The sequence below is a fragment of the Carassius gibelio genome, chromosome A1 (assembly GCF_023724105.1).
Source record: "Carassius gibelio isolate Cgi1373 ecotype wild population from Czech Republic chromosome A1, carGib1.2-hapl.c, whole genome shotgun sequence".
Classification (NCBI taxonomy): domain Eukaryota; kingdom Metazoa; phylum Chordata; class Actinopteri; order Cypriniformes; family Cyprinidae; genus Carassius; species Carassius gibelio.
Window position 1 is genome coordinate 21,394,457 of NC_068371.1, and position 26,059 is coordinate 21,420,515.

At 36.3% G+C, this 26,059-nt stretch overlaps 1 protein-coding gene across 1 annotated transcript in view; it reads left to right on the top strand.

The window, feature by feature from the left end:
- The window catches only part of LOC128015574 (propionyl-CoA carboxylase alpha chain, mitochondrial), a 58,954-nt gene that overhangs the window by 24,011 nt on the left and 8,884 nt on the right, over positions 1-26,059 (top strand). Inside the window, exons 8-20 of the mRNA XM_052599506.1 lie at positions 11,712-11,748; positions 11,851-11,929; positions 12,241-12,343; positions 13,736-13,830; positions 14,589-14,739; positions 15,813-15,956; positions 17,611-17,685; positions 18,499-18,567; positions 18,659-18,734; positions 18,826-19,039; positions 20,064-20,166; positions 22,715-22,813; positions 24,052-24,105. Coding sequence (XP_052455466.1) covers positions 11,712-11,748; positions 11,851-11,929; positions 12,241-12,343; positions 13,736-13,830; positions 14,589-14,739; positions 15,813-15,956; positions 17,611-17,685; positions 18,499-18,567; positions 18,659-18,734; positions 18,826-19,039; positions 20,064-20,166; positions 22,715-22,813; positions 24,052-24,105 — 1,299 coding nt within the window. The remainder of the gene's footprint in view (positions 1-11,711; positions 11,749-11,850; positions 11,930-12,240; positions 12,344-13,735; positions 13,831-14,588; positions 14,740-15,812; positions 15,957-17,610; positions 17,686-18,498; positions 18,568-18,658; positions 18,735-18,825; positions 19,040-20,063; positions 20,167-22,714; positions 22,814-24,051; positions 24,106-26,059) is intronic.

The window sequence follows — 26,059 nt, forward strand, 5'->3', positions numbered from 1 at the left end:
GTAGTTTGCTAGTAACAGGTGAGTCAGGGGATCAACACAATATTATACAATAGACCTCTAAAGCCACGAGTGTGAAGTGAATGAATGTAAACTTTATGAGAGAAAAGAGCGCAAATCAAACAGCATTGCTTTGGTCTCTCCATGCATCTCTCAGAAATCAGAGCTTGGCAAGAATAATATCACATAATAATACAATACAATACACGTTGTATTGTATATATTTAAAAGGCAATGCTTTAAAGCTTAGGCTACGATACGATACGAATGAATGGATTGAAATTTACTAATTTTTTGAAAAGGTCCTGTTCACACATGATCCCTTAATGGTAACTTACCCATAATTTACCTGTAAAGACTGTATTTGTGAAAGGGGTAAAACTCTTCTTCTGTATTTGCGGTGAATTTGAATTACTTAATGTTAATCTGTGAAAACCGTGTTCATTATCTCACTAGATTTGTAACGTAACTCCTTTGCCAGCACAGGACAATACAACAATCTATGTCTAAATATGCCTTTTACTGTACATTGCAATTTCAAAATAAAACTTCCTGATTTTCATGTGGCCAAATATAAAAAAAAATATGGATTTAAACATGGTTTAATCACACTGTACAGTGAAACATCACCACTGGCCATTAGTGACCTCTGCAGGTATTTGTTATAATATATAATGCACTTAAAGTTCCCCTGAAGTGCCTTGAAACACAGTTATTTTATGTGGTGACGGAAATTCAACTGAAACAGGAAGACAGGGTGGGACATATTGATTAGCTCGATAAAGCCTCATTTGACAGCCACAATCTAATAGATTACCCCACAGATTCAATATTAAACTCTTAGTAGGACAAAATAGTGATCATAATCATGCTGATGTTGTGTAGTTTAAGTGTCAAGTGATGACTATATGTTGACTCAACTGTGCGTGCTGGCGTGTGTTTGTGTGCCACAATGTAAAACAAGGCCTCATTTTCCAAAATCAAAAGCAAATTTATACTATATGAATCATTCACTATTGCCTACATTGTGCACTTAGTGCCATTCACTGTTACAGGAAATACACTGTGAACAGTGACCGATCTCAGTCGCAGCCTCGCACCTATTTAGGGGTCGGGGTGTACGGGGATGGTGCTTCGAATTCGAATAGATGTTCGAATAGAACAAACTTCTGAAGCGATAAGAGAAACATACAAAATGTGCAGAGTGGTGGGTGGGCGGGGTAGTTGTAATGGAATTCAGAACCACTGTCTTACACTGTTTTTTTATTTTTTTACATGTTGCATTGTATCGCGCCGCGTAAACATAAAACCATGTTTATATTTGTGATCAGAGAAACAACAAACAAGCATTACTCCACACTGCTCAATACTCGCGTTTGAATCATCAGTGGCAAATCCTTTAAATATGTAAATGTACTTACAGACTGTGAGTCAGAACAGCTGGCAGTGTAGTATACTCAACCAGGATCAGAAAACAGTCCTTCATAAATGTGCTGCACACATCTGTATATTTGGGTTGAACTGTTGTGGAACAGTGTTGTAAATACAACTTAACCACTGATTTCTAGTTGTGTATTCTTTTGGAAGACCAAACAAAGTAGTTTTTGGTTTCAGAAGGAAACACACAGCATCTCCACAACCGGTGGTAACAATGAGAATAAAAGTTACGCCGCCTTTCTTTGCATGAACATCTGGACGGCGTTATGCAAATCTTCCCACATCATGACCTAGATGTGGGGGCATGTTAGAACGAGCCGTTTTAGGTTGGAGTGGTTGGCTCTTAACTTTTATAAATAATATCTCTTTGGATTTGAGACTTTAGTCTTTGCAACTTTACAGATCTTCTTTATGCACCAAGAGCTTGTAACACTCCAAAGAGAAAGGAAAATTTGGAATCGCATCATATGACCCCTTTAAGACTTACATATTGATACAAATACCCCAAAAAACTTTCATTTTGATTTTATGGGGACTTTAAGTAAGTTATGTTCATATAATATATAGGTATATTACATTATGTATTTTAACAGTGTTGTTCAACAAAACCATATAATTTACTTGGTTTTCAAATTGTATTTGAACCAGTTATTATTGCTTCATCGTTATTTTATATATAAATAGTCACACAAAAGCCTGGTTTTCACTTCTGTTTGTGTTACTAAAAAATACTCAATTATCAAAATAATCATTAGTTACAGCCCTAGATTAATTAAAATATTTCAAAATACAACTGTATTGTCTTACTACTTATAATTAAAAGACAAGTATTTTGTCAATGGAAATTTTATAAATATTCTATTAAAATATTCTAATGAATTCTTGTTCTAGTGAACCAACTATCTGTATTTTGTCAACTTCTAACTCATCCTTTAAAATGATATTAAGCCTTGAAGGTCTGCATAAAGGGTGTGGCCAGTTGAATGACCGGTGGATTGCCACAGCTGTCATCGCCATCTAGCTAGGTGGGTGTGCTTTCAGCCACTAGTTCCCGCCTTTTTGCTTATTTTCGATTATCCAGGAGTGACGCTCTGCCAAGAAGTAATTTTGGCTTTCAAAATGCTCTTCTGTAACCTATGGGTGACGTCACGGACACTATGTCCATGTTTCTCATACAGTCTACGTTGTGAACGCATAGATTCTAGGAAATCACTGGCAGTGTGAATGAACATAATTTAGCTATCAAGGAATGATTGCCAGGACACATTACCCATGTATTTCGAGCCAATTCTTTTTAGATGCATTTTAAATTTGTGTTAAATGCAGGCCTTTCTTTTAAAATTTGCGTGGATTTATTTATATGTTGAGAGTAGGACCTGAGCGATATCATGTGAGGTGGTGTACGTTCGGGCATCTTAGTAACGTACTGCAGATGAACAAGCACTTTTAAAAATGCATATTGCATATGTCAAAGTAGACATCAGATAGACATCTCTGAGATGTACATGTGTGATTAGGGTCAGTGCTTTGCTGTCAGGTGCTGGAGCCACCTTCTGAGGAACTTAATGGCACTGGTGCTGGTCTCGTCAAACATTAGTCTGGTGCCCTACAGTGGTTCTCCAAGTCAGAAAAATCATAACAGTGTTAGAAGAATGTTCTCTGTGGTATATTTTCACTGCAAAACAATACGAAATTCCGCAAATATAATTGCTAATTTTGAGAAAAGCCGCAGCAAAGTCAGTAATTTTATTGCAAAAATCAAAAAAAAAAAAAAAAAAGGTTAAATCCTGGAAACCCTGTTTGGTAGACCTATATGCTTACATAGTTGTTTGTATTTGAAAATTTTCATGCATTTGTGATCATTTTATTATTTAGCCTACTGTTGATTTTCGGTAATAGTAGATATAATATTGGAAAATGTGTTTAATTAAATGGAGGTTGGAGTAGACTAACTTACCTAAATAAGCAAATTCATGGTTAATACCTTTTTTAGATTGCTCAGATTTCCGACTTACTGACTTATGATCTATGAAGATGTCTCCTTCCTCTTGTCTTAATTGCCATTCTTATCTCTGTGGGAAGTTTTTGAGTCCAGTGTTGTTAAGTTATAATGACCCCATTACATTTTCATGCAATATGTTATTCCATTTGGAAAGATATTTAATTTACAACACTTCAGTTGCAGCTTGAAGTCGCGCTGGTATTAAAAAAATATTATGAAGGTATTAAAAAGGTAGTAAAAGGTATTAAATGTAACTTGAAGTTCTGTATATACCCTGGTTTGGTGATACTGTATCCATTATCAAAAATGGAATATCGATATTTAAAGAAAAAAATAAATAAATCATACAAGTTTCATGGTAAATTTAGGTGTTTCATTTTGAGTTTGTCTCCCGACCGCTAGATATCTGTCTTCATCTCAGAATTTAAACAGTGACCGGAAATACTAGCATTAAGGCATGCCACCATAGACATAAATACTATGTTTTGGCACGGCACTATCATTAGTGTTTATATAGTTCACTGTATAGCTGTAATTGAGGAAGAAAGAATTGTTCCAGTTCCCGCCTAGGTGTACAAAGCTGAAGTGTTACGTCGTTTGGGTTTTTGTGGTAACGTCCGCCCAGGGACTGGGGCGCGGGTGGCAACTCTGTTCTGCCGCTTGCCGCATCCCATGTGAAGGGCCTCGTGCAGGGCGCAGCAGGCGGTAGGGTCACCACGTGGCTGCAGCTTTCTCTCGTGGGGCGGTTTGTGCAGTTGGGGCGGTGCTTGCGTCGCGGCCTCAGTGATTCCACACAAAACAAATACAAACCGAAAGTTGAAAAGTTCTGAGAATGTTCAACATCTGTATTTATTTTATTGTTTTACAATTGTTTTGTTTTTTTAGGAATCCTGCAAAAATGTTATTTTTCATTGATATTAAGCAGATGTTATTTTTGTTCGGATCAACTTTATGACATTGTCACAATTACAAAATTCAACTTTGAACCTTTAAAGCAAGGTCTTTTTATAAAATACATTTTATATATATACATTTAACTAAAGAATCCAGCAAGCACTTGAACCCCCCCCCCCAACTCATACCGCACAAAAAGTGGTTCATTAACGTTGAATGTTCACACTAAAAAATGTTGGGTTAAAAATAACCCAACTATGGGTTGGTATAGCACCTTCCCATCTATGGGTTATTTCAACCCAACCCATTGGGTTAAAATCCTGTTGGGTTAAAAGTTACCCAACAGTTGAGTTAATTATTTATATTAATTAACATCAGTATTTTTATTAAAAATTACTTAATACAACCATATTTTGAAACTACTTTTGTTGTAAATTACACATTTTATTTTAATATGCAAATAACACATTTACAAATATATTTTAAAATATTTTATTTAAATGTACAAGAACGTGTAAAAATACAACAGACATTTTCAAGATGTACAAATGTGTCAATACATATTCATATCAAAGCACACAAATGTGCAAATACAGTTCACAGCTGTGGCCTTATGGTTAGAGGGTTGGACCTGTAACCTGAAAGTCGCAGGTTTGAGTCTCGGTGCTGGCAGGAGATGTAGGGGGGGGGGTGGTGGTGAATGAACAGTGCTCTCCTCCACCCTCAATACCCATGGCTGAAGTGCCCTTGAGCAAGGCACTGAACCCCCAGTGGTTCCCTGGGCACTGGATCTATAGCTGCCCACTGCTCCGGGTGTGTGTTCACTTCTCAGTGCTGTGTTTGTGCACTTGGATGGGCTAAATGCAGAGCACCAATTCAAAGTATGGGTTACCACACTTGGCAAATGTTACGACTTTCAAATAAAATGAACATAACGTATAATAATAGAACAAAAAATAATCATAAAATCAATATACTAGCTGCTGGACCTACTGATAATCAATAAAATAAAGTTTTTTACTGATTACTAAACACAAAGTTTTTAAGGAGAAGACAGTGTGCAGAAGAAACTATTAAGGGGGGGGGGGGGGGGGGGTGAAATGCTATTTCATGCATACTGAGTTTTTTACACTGTTAAAGAGTTGGATTCCCATGCTAAACATGGACAAAGTTTCAAAAATTAAGTTATACGTTTGAAGGAGTAAAAAAAACTCTTCCGGTTTGTCACAAGTTTCGGAAAGTTTTTTTCGAGTATGGGTCTGTGTGACGTTAGATGGAGCGGAATTTCCTTATATGGGTCCTAAGGGCACTTCTGCCGGAAGAGCGCGCGCTCCTGTATAGCAGAGCAGAGAGAGGCTGAGCACAGCCTGATCAGAGCGAGAGCGTCGCGAAAAGTCAAAAAAAGAAGTGTGTTTTTGGTTGCCAGGGCAAGACAACCCTGCACAGATTACCAAAAGAGAAACAGCATTAAGGGACCAGTGGACAGAGTTTATTTTTACAGAGCATCAACGGAGTTGTACAAGTGTTTTTGTTTGTTCCCTGCATTTCGAAGATGCTTGTTTTACAAACAAGGCCCAGTTTGACGCTGGATTTGCACATCATTTATTTCTTAAGGATAATGCAGTCCCAACGAAAAAGGGTCACGATCGTGTGTTGGAACCGCAGGCGGTGAGTGAAACTGCTTAAAATATCTCTATGTTGTTAACTTAACAAGGCGTGTAAGCACATCAAGTAAACAACATGCGATGTTGTCATCAAACTGCACTTTCCACATGTACAGCAAAAAAAAAAAAAAAAAAAAAAGATGACATAAAGTGGAACTTAGTCATTTTCCAAAACTGCTAAGCAAATATATACAGTTTCAGTACATACCACATAGAGACGTCGTTTGCTGATGCTGCTCTTGTTAAATTTCAACCTCTGGATCTGTGTCACAGCTTCCACATGCTCTCAACTCAAAAGCCTACTGGCGCTCGTGATTCTTTAGCTCCGCCCACACGTCACGCCTCTAGGCGCTCGTGTTTTTCCGGGAAAAATCGGTACAGACTATCTTTCTCTTATAAATATAATAAAAATAAAGACTTGTTGGAGTTATGAAGGATGCAGTACTACTCTATAGGTACTCAAGATTAACAGGATATTGAGTGAAAACAAGCATTTCACCCCCCCTTTAAAGACTGTGTGTTCCAAAAACTCTCAAATGGGAGCAGAGGGCTTAAGGTAGTATATGTCATATAGAAAGAAAAGTTTGAAACACATATTGACTGCTTGTAGTATCGTCTCCTGTTCCATCGCCTCCCCGTTTAAAATAATGAAATCTTGGGAGGAGTTTTCCTTGTCACCAAGCACCAGGACATGTGGATTCTGGCTTGTCTCGTGATTCAAGTGCAGCACTAATTAGTGCCAACCTTAAAAGAACAAAAAAAAGTTCAGTTAATATGCATTGTGATGATATTTCATTTTTACACTCACTTTACAAATAAGTTAATTTAAATGAGTTAAAAGCTATAGCGAATTTAAATTGGTTAAAGTGATAATTCACCCAAAAATTCAAATTCTGTCATCCTTTTTTTTTCTTCACAATATTTTCTTGGAACGATTTTTATTGTACAACGTGTGTCTTATACAAAATAAATAAAGGTGACTTGATTTCACAGGGCACTGTAATTTTAAGTGTTGCTTTTACTTACAGGTTGAATGTCAATGAAGGACCTCTTCATTTCCGTGTTTGATGTGCACACCATTTTTCCATTTGTGTGGTATGGTGCAGACAGCAGGAAGAGTTTATAGACAATTTCTGCACGAAGGTCTTTAAATTAAAAAAGTACAGAGAAAGCACAAGTTAAAAAAAAAAAACTAAGCTCACAGTTTACATTTTTACAGTCTTTGTGGGAATCTACTATCATTTGCACTAAAAGACAGACTAAACCAGTTTTCACTCCCTCCGGAATATTTGTGGCTAATGTGAGTACATTTTACCACTCTTTTCCACTCTTTACCCTTTGACTCATTTGGACTTGTAGGGAGGAACAAAAGTACAGTGTAAATGAAAGGAAGCTTTGTTGGCCGGAATGCAACAATACACTTATTTCACCTCATTTGTCTTTTTTCATAATTTCATAATTCACCAAAGTCATAGGTCTAAGTAAAATTGAAAACTTATGTATTATTAATTTAAATAGGTTACTAACCTTGAAATGTTTCAATTAACAGGCAGAAATTTTATTGTTGCCTTCATGAAAAAGTCCATTGTCTAAAACAGAAGTATAAACACATTTAATACAACACATTTAAAAACATGTCAATCAATCTAGCTTCATAAGAGAAATTGCTGTAGTTATAGGGTATTCTAATAGATGCATAACAATATTCAATATGAATAACCATTAAAACACTTTTACTGTACAATGAATTAGTGCTGCTGCGCTAAGACGAATATGGCTTCAGTTTTACGCTTCCCAAAGGTTGGTTGTTGTAGGAGTAACGTTATGTAAATTTGGGGCACTGGTATACATTTTCGCTGCAAGAGCGGATTACCTCACAACTGTGCGCTTTTCTTTCGTCTGGGTTTTTAACTTTTATAACAGAAAATTGCAGGTTCATTCAAACGATTCTCGCGGAGTCTGCTGTCTGTCTCATGACGGATGTGTGTGAGCTCAGCTCGCGCAGCAGCTTCATTCACTGTTCAGATCCCATAAATGGTCCGTGCGGCTTTTCTAGCTTAATTCTAATGATTCAAACTTTCACATTTCACCAGACATTTTAATCAACTTTAAATAATACTTGTATGAAAAGTTTTGCAGCTAACGTTAATCTTTTAATGTATTAAAGCTGGCAAACAAACAGGAATAGCATTCATTTACAATCGATCTGATTCTCTGGGGGAAACAAACAGACTAAAGGGAATACAAACTTTTTTAACATATAAAATAATAATAATTAATGTATCAGACACATTACTTAATGTTATAACAGTTATATACATCATACGATTATATTAACAGTTACTTACCCTTCATAATCAGGCAGACTGCCACTGATGTCCGCGCTGAGTCTCTGACTGGACCGTTTACATTTGAACCGGAGTGAAGCGGGAAACATATTTAACCCAACAGTTGGGTTATAACTAAAAATAACCCAACGCCGAGAAAAAAAAATGACCCAACAAATTTTAAGATAACCCAACACATTGACCCAATAGGTGTAACCCAACGGTTGGGTTAAAAAAACAACCCAACGTTTTTTGCTGTATACAGGGACTGATTATTGCAAATGCAGATCCCAGTGTGTTCTGGTTAAACAATTTTTATTTATTTATTCATTGCTAAGGTTTGCATATGGTGGTGTGTTCTTAATGACAGCTTTCCTTAAAAATATATTCTAAGCTTAAAGTTACACTTTATACACTTGCTAACAGTATCGCGGTGTATTGCATTATATCGTATAGGGCTTGGGCGTCATGACGTCATTACTTGGCGTTGCCGCCACGTTGACTGCCTCCTTTACTGCCACTCGGGCTACTGCGCAGTGTTTAGACATACTCCCTCTCATCCGTGTGTCTTAATTTGATTAATTAAAAATCTATTTCAACCATGGTAAACCATTGCTATTGTGGGGTGTAATAGCGCAACACATAATCACCATGGGGAAAATAAAATGAGAATGGATTAACTTTACACCGCTTTCCTGCTTGGAGGCGCGACCACGGAGACCATAACATCTGAATATTAATTTATATAGCTTAAGTCAACATTGAAAATAAGGGAAATTTCTCGGGTTACTCATCCAAAATATGGGAAATTTCAACATTCATCTTTTTGTTGCTATCCCTCTGCTGACAGCAAAAAGTCTTACTACAAAACTGCTGCATTAACTAACGTTAAGCGATTTGTGAAGCTAGGTCTAACGTGACTTTAGTTGCAGATTGGCGTGAAATCGTGCTCTCACAACAACCACGCTATCTTAAAAAGCCCAACATCACGTTAATGTTGCTTTCAAGTCAGCAAAACGATGCTTTGAAAACATATGTTCGCTGGAAGGGCAAGGATTAGCAACAGGACAACAGCACAGAGACTTGACAGGTCTGATGGAGGGGCTAACGGGATATTATTCAGGAAAATACTAAAACGGGAAGACAGCTGGAAAAGAGCTAAAATACGTGAGAACCCCGGATAAAAACAGGAGGGTTGACAGCTTCTAACTACACTTTTGTTAAAAGTACATGTGTAAATGGTTGTTAGTACTAACGTTTACCAAACTAGCAGCAAGGTGTAGCGCAGCTTACCTTTGTCCAGATTACTGTAACGTATACTGTTTGCCGGTTTTATGATCTGCAACTCCTGAACATATCCATTTGTGAACTGCACATGAGACTCTAATGACTTGTAGCTTCAGAACTGTTCTGAAGTGTAGGCGCTCACAAAACAAACAATGTAGCCAAGGATATCTGTAATGCAAAAATGCGGCAGCAAGTCTCCATCGGTACTCCACTATTGGTTGGGAATTTCATATGGATCCAAACCATTAATAGTGGCGATTTTATGCACATACCGGTCCCTGACAACCCTATTTTGTGTATCCCTTTAAATCCCACAACCTTTTCCCGACTCTGCTTCTTTTCGTTCGACTTGCTGTATGTTTACATTCGCGAGGCTATCAACAGGGCCGCCACGTCCCAGAATGCAGCGCAGCGCCCAAGCCGTGATATGTATCGTATTGCCAGATTCTTGCCGATACACAGCCCTACTCTCCTTAGTGCCAAATAGCATTGCATTTTACTCCTGTTGTTGTGTTTGGGTTTAATAATAATAATAATAATAATAATAATATATATATTAGTGAGAGAGAGATGTATGCATTTATGTATGTTTAAATGTGTGTGTGTTCTCCATTGCAAAGCATATAAAAAAAGCTCTTAACCACAATAAAGCTACATATCAGTTCTATTGTCTCCATTCCTTTTCTCCCTCCTCCATCCATCTCCTCCTCCTGCCTGCTGTTTAAATTGCCTTTAATGGTAGTTTTGACACTTCCTGAGCTGATAGGGCTCTATAAAGCAAAGATGTGACGCATGACACTCTGACTGTATGGCAATTACCATCTGTGAAAACCTCCTCAACGACCCTGATAACATCAGCAAACTGATCACAGTCTGACTCTCAAACACACGTGAACATCTCTTCTTTAGTCCCGTCTGATGAATTTCTCACCTTAGCTTAACTTCATTTAACGCTGGTGTAGAACTCTGCTGTTAATGTATTTTGACATCTGGTGAGAGAACATTTTAGTGGTTGTTTCATTATTTCAGTAATTGTTTGTAAACTATTACTTTGTCTCCATTTTCAATATGTAACAAATTTCTTTAAGCAATTAAGTATGACCTATTGTCACCAAACATTTTAAAATTACTTGCAGTCAATAAGGAGTCACATTAGTATTTTTGGCAGGAAAATATTTATAATTTGATTCTATGGTTCTTTCAGTGTGCAAAAAATGCATAATACGGTCATTTCCCACTGTTTTAGATTAAACGTGTCAGTCTTCCAAGTATATACTATAATTAATTGACTTATTAATATCTTTTTCTCTCTCTTTCTCTTTCTCCATTTTCTAAGAAAATGGAAAAATGTATGTTCCAGAAATGTTACAGTGGGACTTAACACTCATTATTAATTTTATTTGTACAAAAAAGCACATTTGGTAATTAACTGATGAAGTGTTGCAAATTAATTTTCTTGAAGAGTAGTGGCTTATATGCAGTTGCATGTACTGTACAAGAATAAGATTTGATTTGATTTGTGTGTCAGGTGCTGATGTATGATTATTTTAATTAAAACAAGCCAATTTTATTCAAATGTTCTATTGGTTACAGTGTTAAATGTTTTAGATCATAATATTTAAATCAAATTTAAATCACATTTAAAACCATTGTGCATTTTTTTCCCCTTGCCTTCATGTATTTTTCCTACTTTTGTAATTATAGATTTGTTAAACCCTTGTCCTGGGGCCAGACTTTTAATTTTGAAACTGAAAAGGAAAATCCATCATAAAATGACTTATTACATTCAAAATCTCCGATCCAAACTTGCCCATAGCTGCAGAATCAGTCCAGTCAATCACACAGTATTTTGGTTTCATAAGAGTAAACCAATTAGACATAATTATCATGAATATGGGTTGCTAACCAGGTCAATTGTGGTCAAATCTGAACATTTTAACATTCAATCACAAAAACTGTCGTGGTTAATAAACTATTATGTTATGTTACTCCCCCTACTGGACATGATGAGGAACTGAATTGCCTTATGTACTGCAAGCCACATCTCACAAACAGATATGCATTTACTAAGCAAGCTGATGTTTATTTTATTTTTTTTTTCAGAATGCAGAAGAGGCTGTTAAAATTGCAGGAGAAATTGGTAAGAATTATTCAAATGGTGACATTTTTATAATGCTTTTTATCTGTCAAGAAAAAGGTAAAGTGATAAAGCAAACTCAGAATGTGTGTCCATCTCTTAAAGGCTACCCTGTTATGATAAAGGCATCTGCTGGTGGAGGCGGTAAAGGGATGAGGATTGCCTGGAATGATGAGGAAACCAGGTGAGACATGAGAAAAGCAGATTCAGCGACGCTATAAAACCGATATCAGAACCAGCTGTGACACTGTGTAAGTTTTGAGAGAGTCTTTGGAGAGAGTCCGTCTGAGGTTCTTATTCAAGCAGTTCTAAGTTCTATTAGGCCATTTAGTTAATTAATTAATTGAATTTGTTTTGGGTCAGTGGTATGGGGAATCCGGAATGGAAACAAAGTGACCAGAGTATTTATTGTTTTTAATTTGCTCATCCACATATTAATTATTATTATTTTTATTAAGCAATGAATTCTTATGAAGTTTTGATAATTTGTTTCAGGGAAGGCTTTCGTTTTTCCTCCCAGGAGGCAGCGTCTAGTTTTGGAGATGACCGTCTGCTGATTGAGAAGTTCATAGATAACCCCAGACACATTGAGATTCAGGTATTTACTGGACAATTGCCACCGTACTTGTGTATACACAAACTTTTTTAAATGCCATTATATTAGAATAGTAGTGCAGTCATCACATATTTGAAGACTCAAACATTTTAACATAAATCCAATCAATAAAGATTCTGCTTAGATTCCAGCTAAATAGCCTCAGATACAACTAGTTTGACCACCCATAGTTGTAACCGATTGCTGAAGAGCAGTTAAGTGGGCACTATCTGCATTGAGACCGATTAATTCAGCTTCAATTAAAATTTGTTCACTAAAATATAATAATAAAATAAACATTTCTCATCTTTTTTAACTGTAGTAACACTTTAGTATAGGGACCAATTCTTACTATTAACTAGTTGCTCATTAGCATGCATACCACTAGCATGTTGACTGACTGTTTATTAGTACTTATAAAGCACATATTCTACATCACATCCTTAATCCAACCCAATATCTAAACTTAACAAATACCTTACTAACTGTTAATAAGCAGTAAATGGGAGTTTAATGAGGTAAAAGTCATAGTTAATAGTTAGTTAATAGTGAGTACTGGACCTTAAATTAAAGTGTGACCATAACTGTGTTTACGGTTTAAGTTCACTTTCACCCACACACATTTACATTCATGAATTTGGCAGATGCTTTTATCCAATGCATTTATCATATGCAGTTTTATAAGTTATAAGCTTTCCCCTGGGAATCGAACCAATGATCTTGCCTTTGCTTGTGCCATGCTTTAATGATTGAGCTTTAGGAAGGCCCACAAAATTATTCTGTTTATCAAATTAATGTAACAATTAGATTACCTTTTAGGTAGGAGGAAGTTAGTTGTAATTGGTGTAGTGGTTAGGGCGCAGGGCTAGGAACTAGCAGCTTGTTGGATCTATCCTCAGTTTTTTTTTTTACTTGTCATTGTGCCTTTAAGTAAACAGCTTAACACCAGGTTGCAGATTCTGATCAGCTAATTGTAAATAAAGCTTCTAGATTCAATAACATTCCTGGAACAAATACGGTAAAGCAGTGCACTAGCATCACTAAGGTTGTGTGTTCAGTTCCCAGAGAACGCATAAATGGGTAATGTATACCTTCTCTGCTAAGTAAGTCACTTTGGGTGAATGCTTGTTAATGTGGCAAACCTATAAATGTAGATTATAAATCTAGATGCATGATAAATTACATAATTTACTCAGTTGTGGAGTGGTTTTTGAAAGAGTCTGGATTTTGAACCATCAAATAAGTGTTCTTTCTAAATTTCCAATCTGACTCTTTTACCGTATCTGCATCTTTCTCTACAGCAGAGATTGTCTACAGTGACATGGAATATTTATTTTTGTTTGAGTGGCAACATTTTTAGATATTTTTGCTAATGGTTTCTGCTGTTGTTTGCAGGTGTTGGCGGACAAACATGGCAATGCTCTGTGGTTGAATGAGAGAGAGTGCTCCATCCAGAGAAGAAACCAGAAAGTGGTGGAGGAGGCACCCAGGTTTAAGCAGTTTTTTTTTCTTTTTTTAATAACTGTAGCCAACCTGAGAGTTGTTTTGATGCACAAAGTTATGTGCAAGAGAGTCATTGTGGAAGAATGGGGAAAAATATGATATACACGTATGACTACACTGTGTTGCATTAAATTAAATTATTTAATTTAATTTAATTTTGGGATGCAAGATATTGGAATTTTGCCGATATGCTGATAGTTTTCAACTATGTTTGGCCGATAGCCGATGGCAGTACAGATATATAATTATTTTTAGTTTTTAATTATAACATTTTTGTTAGAATTAAATAAACCATAATAAAGTTTTTTTATAATGACAGTACATTGAAGATTTGAAAATAACTATATATAAACTATATATTCATCACTGTATTTTTTTTTTTTTTTCAGAAAGATGCAATAGTAACCATAACATTTTATTTTAAGATTTAAAATTTGTTAAAGGTCCAAAGCGAAAGAGTTGCAAAATTTCTGAAAATCTTTTATAGCTCATAATTTGTTAAATCGTGATCTAACCGCAGTATTGACATGATCTAATCACTGGCACACCCTGAGCACATGTGAGTTGCTCCTTTTATCGGAAAGACATACCGGCATAATTTTTCATATCGGGACGATGCCGATATTTAGATTTAAAGAACTAGAACTAGAAAAGTGAATTCCGTTGAGAGCTGTGTGCATACAGTAGACTTCCAGACTTATGCAAATACCTACATTGCTATGTTTGACTTCATGTGCCTGGTTAGCACCTTTCTGGACCCAGACACCCGGAGAGCGATGGGAGAGCAGGCCGTATCTCTGGCAAAAGCAGTGAAATACTCCTCAGCGGGCACTGTGGAGTTTCTTGTTGACTCCAAAAAGAACTTCTATTTCTTGGAGATGAACACCCGTCTACAGGTTTGTATGTATCAAATTATGTTTGAAACACACCCTTTTGCTCTGTTGAAATTATGTTTTTGAAATGATGAAAGCCACAAGCAGTTAATCATATTATAGCATTTTTGGGAGGCTTTTGTATATTGTATATTGCTTTTGTATATTGTGTTAAAGGCAAGGCTGAGAATCATTGCTACTGATGAACCTTAATATCAATTTATCTTTGTTTATGGAATTAATAAATTGATTGTGAAAGAGAGAAAGAGGGACCTTTATTTAACATTTGACACTTTTGTACTGTAGCCTTACATTTGCTGTGAAATTTGTGTGAGCTGATCATAAACAACAAGGCAGACAGCCTTCATGAGAACTGTAAACCGCGTTGTCTGCTCTGACCGTTAGAAAACTGTACTTTTACACTTTCCTTAAGAGTTTTTATTCATGCAATCATACACTTGCATTTCAGGTAGAATTAAATTAAACATGTAGGTCAATTATATATTAAGTTTTAGTACATTATCAACTCTGACACTGAAAGAACACACAGAAAACCTCTTGAAATTAGAAAAAAGTAAACAAACCCCTTATTTTGGCAGTTATAAGATCCAGAAACTCTTTGTAGAAAGGCTTCCATAATTAAGAATTGTGCTCATGCTGTCATTTAAATATCAAGGCCCCCATTGTTATTATGACACAACTGGTTGATCAGGCTTTTTTTTATCAACAGAAACTGGGAGTACAGATCAGGGTTATAAAAGTAAACAGAAAATTACTGAATAAAGTATTTGAAATAAAATGAATGTTAACCTCCAGAGGAAAACACGCAGAATGAGGAAGGGTTGCTTGGGCGGGAAAAGGGTTTAATATTTAGTTTAACAGTTAGTGACTAGTTGTTAGCAGTGCTGTCCGGTTAACAAGATTCTCTTAAACACCTATGTTGTGTTTGCGTGTGTTTGGTGGGAGGTAAATGGTAGCCTTTTAATTCTGGTGATAGATTCCAGTTTTTGCTACTTGCTATTTTTAGCATTTAAAGTTACGTTTGTAGACAGTTGCTCATGTCATAGGATGTTAGTGAGTTTGTCTTTCTCTCTCAGGTGGAGCATCCGATCACTGAGTGTATCACAGGACTGGATCTGGTGCAGCAGATGATCCGCATCGCAAAGGGCTACAAACTCCAGCAAACACAGTCTGACATACCCATAAATGGCTGGGCCATCGAGAGCAGAGTCTATGCTGAGGTAAACCAACAAACAATCAAACAACCAGTTACTAAAGTTCTTAGTATTTCTCAAAGCAGTCTTGGGCCAGTATTTCAAAATGCTGGGCAAATAATATATATGTGTATATATACTGTTGATTGGATTATTGTACAAAATATAATTTTAGCAATTTTGTACGTTGCTCATTTGTGATTTATATAATTTAATTTATTTTGAAAAACAGTTTCCACATAATATGAAGCAACACGACATGTTTTCCACATTGATAATAGGAAAAGTTTCTTGAGCAGCAAATCTTAAATGATTTCTGAAGGATCATGTGACACTGACTGCAGTAATGGCTGCTGAAAAATCAGCTTTGTATCACAGGAATAAATTATATGTTAAAATATATTCACATTTATTCAACCGTTATTTGAAGTTGTACTAGTAATTTCACAATATTACTTTTTTGTTTTTCTGTACTTTTGATCAAACAGAGACAGCCTTGATGAGCTTTAATTCTTACCGATCCAAATTGCTGGAACAGTAGTGTACACAAAGTCCTGGGCAAAAAAAAATAAATATATATATATATATATGTACAATTATATGCTTCACTGTTTCAAATAACTAGAATGTTACTTATATTTTTGTGCTAGTGCAAACTATACTTTTTACTACAACAGTAATATACACTACTACAGGATGTTGGTTTGGAGGTATGACGAGATCTGATTTCACTATCATTGATTCTGTGATTACATCTGATGAATTCTGTAAAGAACATACCCAGGTTACATTTCAGCCTAGAATAAAGAGAACAAAATACATGTTTTCCACAAGTGATCGAATTCATTGACTTCATGTGTATGAATTTCATGACAATTAAAGTTCAACCATTTTTTTTTTTTTTTTTTGTGGGGAAAGCAGATGATCTGGAAATGTTATTGACATATATATACAATATATTTTTATATTTCATTTAATTCTGTAGTAGGTCCTGTCCTATTAAAGGATTTGTTTTCATGATGATGAATTATCCCGCTGTAAAATGACATTGAATGCTTTAAAGTTCAGCTTAGTGGTTTAAAAAAAGATTAGGTGGGAGGCACAGCATTTTCACTCCTTCAACAGCTCTGCTTAATCCTGGACTCACCTTGATTCGTGTCAAACAACCTGTCTCAGGACTATTATAGGCAGACATTTTAATAAGCCTAAATAACAGCTAATCAGATGATGAGAATATTGAATTCATCTATATTCAGTGAACTGACTCCAGCACAGTGTGGGTCTTGTCTCATCTCTTCATGTTAAAATGTGCCCACATGGCCCAGTCTGGATGGCAGAAGTGTTTATTTCTTTTCTTGTCTTTCATATATATGCTCTGTACTAGACTAACTGATACTTGTCATGGCACTTGTATACTGTTGTTGTTGTCTTGTTGATCTGATTGCTTCTATTGTTCTCATTTGGAAGTTGCTTTGGATAAAAGCATCTGCTAAATGATTAAATCTAAATGTATTCCCCCCAAAGAGGAGAGAAACCACACAGGCCATCTTAAACTCTGTTTAACTGAGCCACAGTTTGAACTGAGTAAAGACATGAACTTTAAGGACAGACACTTGACCTCATGTTTCCTGTGCTTTATTTGAGAGCTAATATTTCCTCTCTTTATCTCTCTCTTGTTCAGGATCCGTACAAATCATTTGGTCTCCCCTCCATCGGCCGGCTGTCACAGTACCAGGAGCCACTCAATTTGCCCAATGTTAGTACACCGATCTGTTTAGCCTGACTTGACTCTAATTCACATTAATAACAACAACATTTTATTTTATTTATATTAATCAGGCCTTTTAATTGTAGTAACAATTATCCTTTTATATATATATATATATATATATATATATATATATATATATATATATATATATATATATATATATATATATATATATATATATATACACACATACACACACACACACACACACATACACACACAGTATGTATGTATGTGTATATATATATATATATACCGTATGTATATACTGTGTATATATTTTTAGAGAGAGAGGGAGGGAGGTAAAAAAAAAATTATATAGATTTTATATATATGATTATTATTGTTATTATAATAAAATAATTGTTATATTAAATACACTTTGTAACCGTAATATTTCAAATGTGTCTGTAAGAATGATCCAAATTATGACATATTATTTGTTATTTATTTGCGCTTTAAGGACAAGGAAAAAATAGCCTCCAGTCCTCTTTACTCTACATAATTATGTGTGTTCAAGTGAGAGTAAATGTGTTTCTGTGTGAGATTCCCACATCAATCAATACAAGAAGAACAAGAAGACATGCCCTCTTCAATGAAAGATCATTGGTTTCCGGAAGCTGCTCAGGAGAGGATGAGCAAAATGTTTTTCGATTTCAGAAACACACATGCACAGACACACATGGATGAGGTTGAAAAAAAAGACATTCAAACGCTCTTTATGCAGGCCAGTTCATGCATCACGATTTTGGTAATTAGATTTTTGATGATTATTGTTATTTTTCTGTTCTTTCGAAGGTTCGAGTGGACAGTGGAATTCAAGAAGGAAGTGACATTAGTATCTACTATGATCCCATGATTTCTAAGGTAATAGAATAGTAACCCACGACCATCTTTACAGTCTCATTTCATTTCAACTGTCAGACTAGTCTGATGTATTATTTTTGACGTTGACTAGCTGGTCACATACGGTAAAACGCGTGAAGAAGCTCTGAAGAAAATGGAAGAAGCACTCGATCATTATGTCATCAGAGGTAAATTCCATAAGTGGGCGGAAATGTGTAAGTGCCAAAATAGCACAAATGCACAACACTTCTTTAATGCCCAGTTTTCTCATTCGCACAGGTGTGACCCATAACATTCCTCTACTGAGAGAGATCATTGTCCACCCTCGGTTTGTGTCTGGTGATATCAGCACCAAGTTTCTCCCTGAGGTGTATCCTGATGGGTTCAAAGGTCATCTGTTAACAGCAGGAGAGAGACGGGAGCTGCTGGCTACGGCTGCCGCTCTTTATGTAGCAGCACAGCTCCGATCGCAGAAGTTTCTGGGAGATGTGAGGTGAGGGACAGATGCATTACACACACTGACACCTAGGACACTATTGTCATTAGTTAAACAGTAGTTCACATCACCATTTCAGAGTTCTCGATGACCATTATTAAAGGAATAGTTCACCCAAAAATGAAAGTTTGCTGAACATTTACTCATCGTCAGGCCATCAAAGATGTAGATGAGTTTATTTGTTCATAGGGACAGATAATAATGCGTGATAATGAATAATCCAACAGGATCTTCTCTCCTTAAAACTGTTTCAGACAAAGTACCGAATATCTGCATCAGTCCGGTATCTCTCTGTGTGTTTGTAAAAGAAAGCTCATGCTTCAGGGGCACCATGTTCCATACTTCTCCTTATATTGCTGTGTAAATCCATCTATTATTTTTCCAATCATTAACACTATATACCAGGTTAAATACTAGGTTAAGACAATAGCCTCCTAATACAGGAGAATACAGTTGAAGCGAATTAACATTTAGTGTATGCACCTATCAAACTGCTTTTGAAAGTATAACCACAAAAACAGAAGTTGTATTTAATGCATTTAATGTAACTTCTTCTAATTGTAAATCATTTGGTTGTTAATGTACCCCTCAGACTCAGCCAGTGAAACCAATTTACATAAAAAATGTAATTAAAAAAAAGATGCAGAGAGGCCATCTGTCTAAACATCTCTTCAGTTTTCCCCTTTTCTCAGTCTCTTTCTTTTCTCTTTTTTTTTTAAATGTGTTCCAAAAGTTATTGGTGGGGGGTGGACTTTCTCTTTGTAGTGAATGCAGCCCACCACAGTGGAAAAACACTGCATTCCTCCTAATACATTTACTTTAGGTCTCCTAGCTGTCAGTCAAACAGCCAGAAACCAGGTGGTTTGTGTGTGTGTGTGTGCGGGTTTGGGTTTAGTTCATCTGTAAGGGAAAGAAACTTTATAGCTGAAAATAGTTAGAAAATAGTTAGAGTGAGAGATTTGTGATCGACTTAAATGGAGAGAAACAAATGAGTAACATTCAGTGTATGTGTGTGTTCCAGGGTGTCCATTGTTCCTGCAGAGAGCAGACAGTGGGAGTTGTGTGTGGAGCTTGATAAAGGCGTTCACATGCTGGGTGTGTCTCGGTCTGGAAATGACTTTACGGTGAGTGAAATTGTTCAAAATATTACATCTCATGTCACATCTGAGTTAGGAGCTGTTGTGCAAGACTTCATACATTAAGTAGTGCACTTGTCCTGTGTGCGGTCGTGGATGATTCAGGAGCCTGTCTAAGTGTCTTGGACAGTGTTGGGGAGTAACGCATTACTCATTACTGGAATTTTATGACTTTTTTAGTAACGGTGTAATTTGAGTTATTATTTTTTAAAACCGTAATTAGAGTAAAGTTACAAGCCGAGGTCTCTATATACAGTCATGACCAAAAATATGAACACACTTGGTAAATATGATCAAAGAAGGCTGTGAAAATTAATCAGCATTGTTAGTACTTTTGATCTTTTATTTAAAACATTCGCAAAAATCTAACCTTTCATTGGATAATAAGATTTAAAATGGGGGGAATATCATTATGAAATAAATGTTTTTCTCTAATACACACTGGCCACAATTAAGGACACCCTTTTATTGAATTATTTTTTAAACCTCCATTTGCCAGTTTAACAGCTCTAAATGTTCTCCTATAATGCCTGATGAGGTTAGAGAACACCTGACAAGAGATCAGAGACCATTCCTTCATCCAGAATCACTCCAGACCCTTCAGCTTCCCAGCTTCTCCTCTTCAGTTCACTCCTCTCATTTTCTGTAGGGATCAGGTCAGAGGACTGGAATGGCTATAGCAGAAGCTTGGTTTTGAGCTCAGTGACCCATTTCGATGTTGTTTTTGAGGTTTGTGTTTGGATCATTGTACGGTTGAATGATCCAAACATGGTCCATTATAAGATTTCTAACAGAGTCAGTCACTTTTAGAATTTTTATCTGTTGGTATTTGATCGAATGAAAGATTCCATGTATCTAAACAAGATGTCCAGGACATCCAGCAGAAATATAGGCCCACAACATCAAAAATACAGCAGTATATTTCATTGTACACATGGGGTACTTTTTATCCGTTTTCACCAAACCCATCTTGAGTGTTTGCTGCTAAAAAGCTATTTTTTTTTAGTTTCATCTGATCATAGAAGCCAGTCCCATTTGAAGTTCCAGTCGTGTCTTATAAATGATTATGCTGGAGTTTGTTTGAGCTAGGAGAATTTTTATTGAAACCCTCCTAAACAACATGTGGCGATGTAGGTGCTGTTTGACAAAAAAGTTTTCTGACATTTATTTCATAATGTTCATATTTTTGGGCATGACTGTACGTTACTGCCACGTTACATTGATTGCGATGAACTGAGATGTCTTTTAGAGATAATAAATGCAGCGCTCTTTGCTGGCATTCTGTCATGTGAAACCATGCCCGCAGCAGCCGCTTGCTTTAGTTAAAAAGAACTGTTCTGTGAATGTTGATGCTTTAATAACAAATATTTATGCTGGGATTTCATAAATTTCACTGAGAAAAAAGTAACGTAACTTGTAATGTAACTAGTTACTAATTACTTTTGAAATAAACTAATCCGAAGAGTAATGTGATTACTTTTAAAAGGAGCAATCATTAATAAGTAATCGGATTACATTTTTAGAGTAACTTGCCCAACACTGGTATCGGACCATAGACCGAGAAGCACCCTAGATGAATGGCTACTATATTATGTTTTTTATTTGTTTTACAAGCTTTCTTGTCTTGTCTTGTCTTGTCTTTGTCAAAGCAAGGCATTTTTCTGTGGCTTTACAAACATTTGTGATTCCACTAAGCAAGGATGTCAGATTTCACACCATTTCAACAAATATTGTCCTCATTAAGTCATAACTCAGCCAGCTTACCCAGATGATTTCTGTGTGAAGGTATAGTCTGCGTCTGAAATAGTACTCCTAGTGAGCGCTTTTGCTCCCTCACTAGCACCCATGTTCTTTGTGCTGGTATTTGCGTTGAAATCAATCCCTCATCTTGAGTCTAAATCACTTTAGGATCTAAAGTGGATCTTTAGTCTTCCTCTTCTGTTACTGAAAGACCCTCACAGAGCGGCAGCTCTCACACGTTCCCTGAGACGTCACTCACTAACTGTGTGTTTAGACACCTGTGGCCCTTCAGTCAGGGATAAAAGCAGCCTCTGGGGTTCAGGACCCTCACCTGATCTCTCTGGAACCCTCTCTCTCTTCCTCTTACAGCTGAGGGCTGGATGTGTGTTTCTCTCCCAGAACTGCACATCAGACTGGGCCCCCTGCTCCTGAGGGGGCCCTGGAGGTTCCAGTGTCCCAGCCTGCTTTGGGAATGTAACGGATTATTCAGATCTGTTGTTTAGACAAGTGTTTGAGGGCTGAGGGTAATCAGTTTGACCAGAGAGACTGGTTTAAAGAAAAGACTAACATGAAACCCACCACCTCCCCTAACAGGCATCAGGTGGATTTGGGTGCAGAATCTACTGACTGACCTTACATGAGTTCAGGAACGTACATTTGATTTCTTTGTCTCACTGTTTCTTTCATCCAGATCAGCTCAGGCTTTTTCCTCTCTCTCTCACATAGTAACTCAATTATAACACAGATCTTTGTTGTGCTCCGTCTAACTGCTCCCATGTGTGTTTGTCGGATTTAGGTGGAGATAGATGGAGAGAAGGTTGAAGTGTCTGGAGAATGGAACCTGGCCTCAGCATTGCTGCCCATCACCATCAACGGCAAACACAGGAATCTCCAGGTTGACAGACATACATATGCGTATGTAGGGAATAATTGACTCCAGTATTGAAAAAGTTGAAAAGTTTTGACCTTAGGTGGTAATATTTACACCGTGGTTGTAAATACATTTTTGCAACTGTCCAATCAGTCCAGTTGTCCAGATGCCACATAAGGGCCCGGGTGGTTCTGGCCAGACCAGATTGCTGTCCGGTCCATTTAGTAAATCAAAGCTGCCAACAATGTGGAAATAAAACCGCAAAATAACCATATATATATATATATATGGTTATTTTGCGGTTTTATATATATATATATACATACACATACACACATACATAAATTTATTTTATTTTTTTTTTGCTCTTGAGATTTGCAACTGCTGTTTTTAATTAATATAATGTATTGATTCCTTATCGGTTTTATAAAAGATTGCTTTAAATGTCACATTTTTATTACTTGACAGCCAAAAGAATGGAGGTGAACAACCACACTGTTGCGCTTGCTCGCGTGTAGCATTGCTCAGTTTTTGTAGTGAATCGATTCATCCCAAATGCTGCTCCTTCTTTTTTCATAAATTAGCTTTAGAAAGTTTGATTGATTTCTAGTGAATGGTTTTGTTCTAAACGGATTTCTGAACTAGGAAAGTCTGATTCATTCTACTGAATTCATTTGTCCTACACGGACACATTTATCTTTGGAAAGCCTCATGTATTTTGCTGAATTGCTGTGTTCAAATGGCTCTTGCTAGTGTTCAAAAAGATTGAGCATTTTGAGTCCTTACATGGGATTTCTTGTCTTTTTTAATATAATTTTATAAATGTATCCTTTTTACTTTGATGTGGTAACCTTAATTGGAATTGTTCATTCACAAGATAAGCCTGTAATATTATTGGATAGAGGCACAGAATAGAGGACCACACTGTTGCACAAACATCTGTCAACTTTGAGATTACTGACCTCGCCACTGATCCAGAGTCAGTTATTCAGCTTATTACGAGGCTCTTTGGCGTTTTTGATTCTGAATGATCAGCTGCATTGTGAATTTTTTTTCTCTATAAATTGACTAGCATCCCTGACAAAATCAATGACAAGTATTTTTTTTTTGACACAATTTTAAAATATAAATTTTATGTAAAATAAACCCCTTCAAGGAAATGACCTACTTTTTTACAACATTAGATTTCATATTAATAATGTATAATCAGTATGGTGTGTACTTTAACACATTATGTCTTACTGTTTTGTGTCTGAATGCAGTGTCTGTTGCGGACAGCAGCTGGAGAAATCACCCTGCAGTATCTGGGCACTTCAGTAAGTCTTTAAACAAGCACCACATAGCGGCTTGAACTATGTCAGTGGTTCTCAACTGGTTTTACTTCAAAACCCAGATTGTGGAGATGCTAGCCTAGCCAAAACATATCATATTAAAGTTAATCAAAATGTTCTTCGATTATACCATTGGAATATTTAATTTAGCTTAAGCATTATTTATTAAACAAATAATGGTCCACAGCACAAATGTTCATATTCGATCTAAATTGACTCGCATTTAATTTTCAGATCGTATTTTCTTTTATCTTGCAAACATTTTGTTCTTGCGTTTTTTACAGTGTATAACAGATGAGCGTACTTTTTAAGGATGAGCATGCCTAACCCATGTATTTGCGTCCGAAAGTCGGACTCCAAATTTTATTCTAAGAATAATTTTGAGGTTAATACAGCAAATGAAAATTGTTCAGCTTAAGGTAAATTTGAGAAGCTCCGCTAGGCTATTTTCCCCTCACTCCACAACAAATCATTTCAATTAACAGTATTTAGAAAAGAACAGGAATTAAAAATATAAGAAGCTATAGCATATTAACGACAAACCAAAACTAATTAATTTATGCCAAAACGAAATTCAAACCAACGTTGGGTCTCATTCAACACAAAATCAAATGTTTCAGTATTCGCGATATATTTGAATGCCAAATGATTATAAAAATAGCATATAACAGTGTTTATTATAGTTTGTTAATTAAAATTGTAATTTAATAGTTTGTAATGTTTGTAAACATTTTGTGTCTGCATTGTCTATTTCTGAATGAAATAATTTTATATATATATATATATATATATATATATATATATATATATATATATATATATATATATATATATATATATATACGCGTAGTGTAGCATATTAACCATGCATCAAACCTTTTTAAATATTTTGATAATTTACTGAAAATAAATAAATGACTTTTTAAACCGTTTAACTGATTATTAATCGGTCAAAATTAGCTGATAGTTTGCTGCATTCATGCACTCAGAAACCGGTGACTGTGAACTAATCAGCAGAGCTTGTACAAGCTTTTGTCATCGTTAAATCTTTCTCGGACATTTCTAAATGTCGAAATTGGGTTGCGAATATATCGGTGCATGATGTTGTCCAATGCCATCGGCGAGCAGAGCTTCTCAGAGTTGGGAATAATCAGAAGAGAGCCGCAACGCCGAGAATCAGGCCTAATTTGGTCTTAATCCGGCACTGAAGGCGGTGCATTGCCATTGCGATTTACCTATGATGAGTTCACAGCTGAGCGGACATGTCACTCGTTGGCTTCAGCACATTTGTGTACTGTACTGTACTGCTGGAATTGGTGAATTGGTTGACAGCAAATTTTAAATATTAAATGGAATGATAAAATAATGTTATTAACTGGTTAATGGCCATTTCAATTTTTCGATTATGTTCGGAACTATAAAATTTGATTTCGTTTCTGTTTCTGGTTCTTTTCCTGTCAAAAATTTCGTTAGTTTCCGGTTTTCTTTCCGTTCCTTGAACCGATTCAGAGCCCTGGTTACATATGCTTTATGATGTCACTCACAGGAGTGTGTATCCTGTCTTTACACTCCAGTCGATCTGCCAAACACACAGACTCTCACACTCCATGTGGCCAAAACAACAAACAGGTGTCTCAACCCAACTACAAATCAACCCAAGCCGTCCCATCATAGTTTACCCAAAGCCACCTAAACAATCAGCATCAGCGCATCACCAGCTTTAACAAACAAATAGGGTTTAAAACAGTAACTCTGTAAAAGAAGAGGAAATGCTGGCTTCCAGACTGCACACGTGTTTGCTTCATTGGGGGTCTCGGCTTCAAAGTTTCAAAGTTTCCCTTGGGTCACTGCTATTATGGGATGCCTTCCATTCATTCTGTGTTAACGGGACAGTGGGGCTGAGGTCGTCAGCGCTTGTTTAACCGTTTTCAGAGTTTCC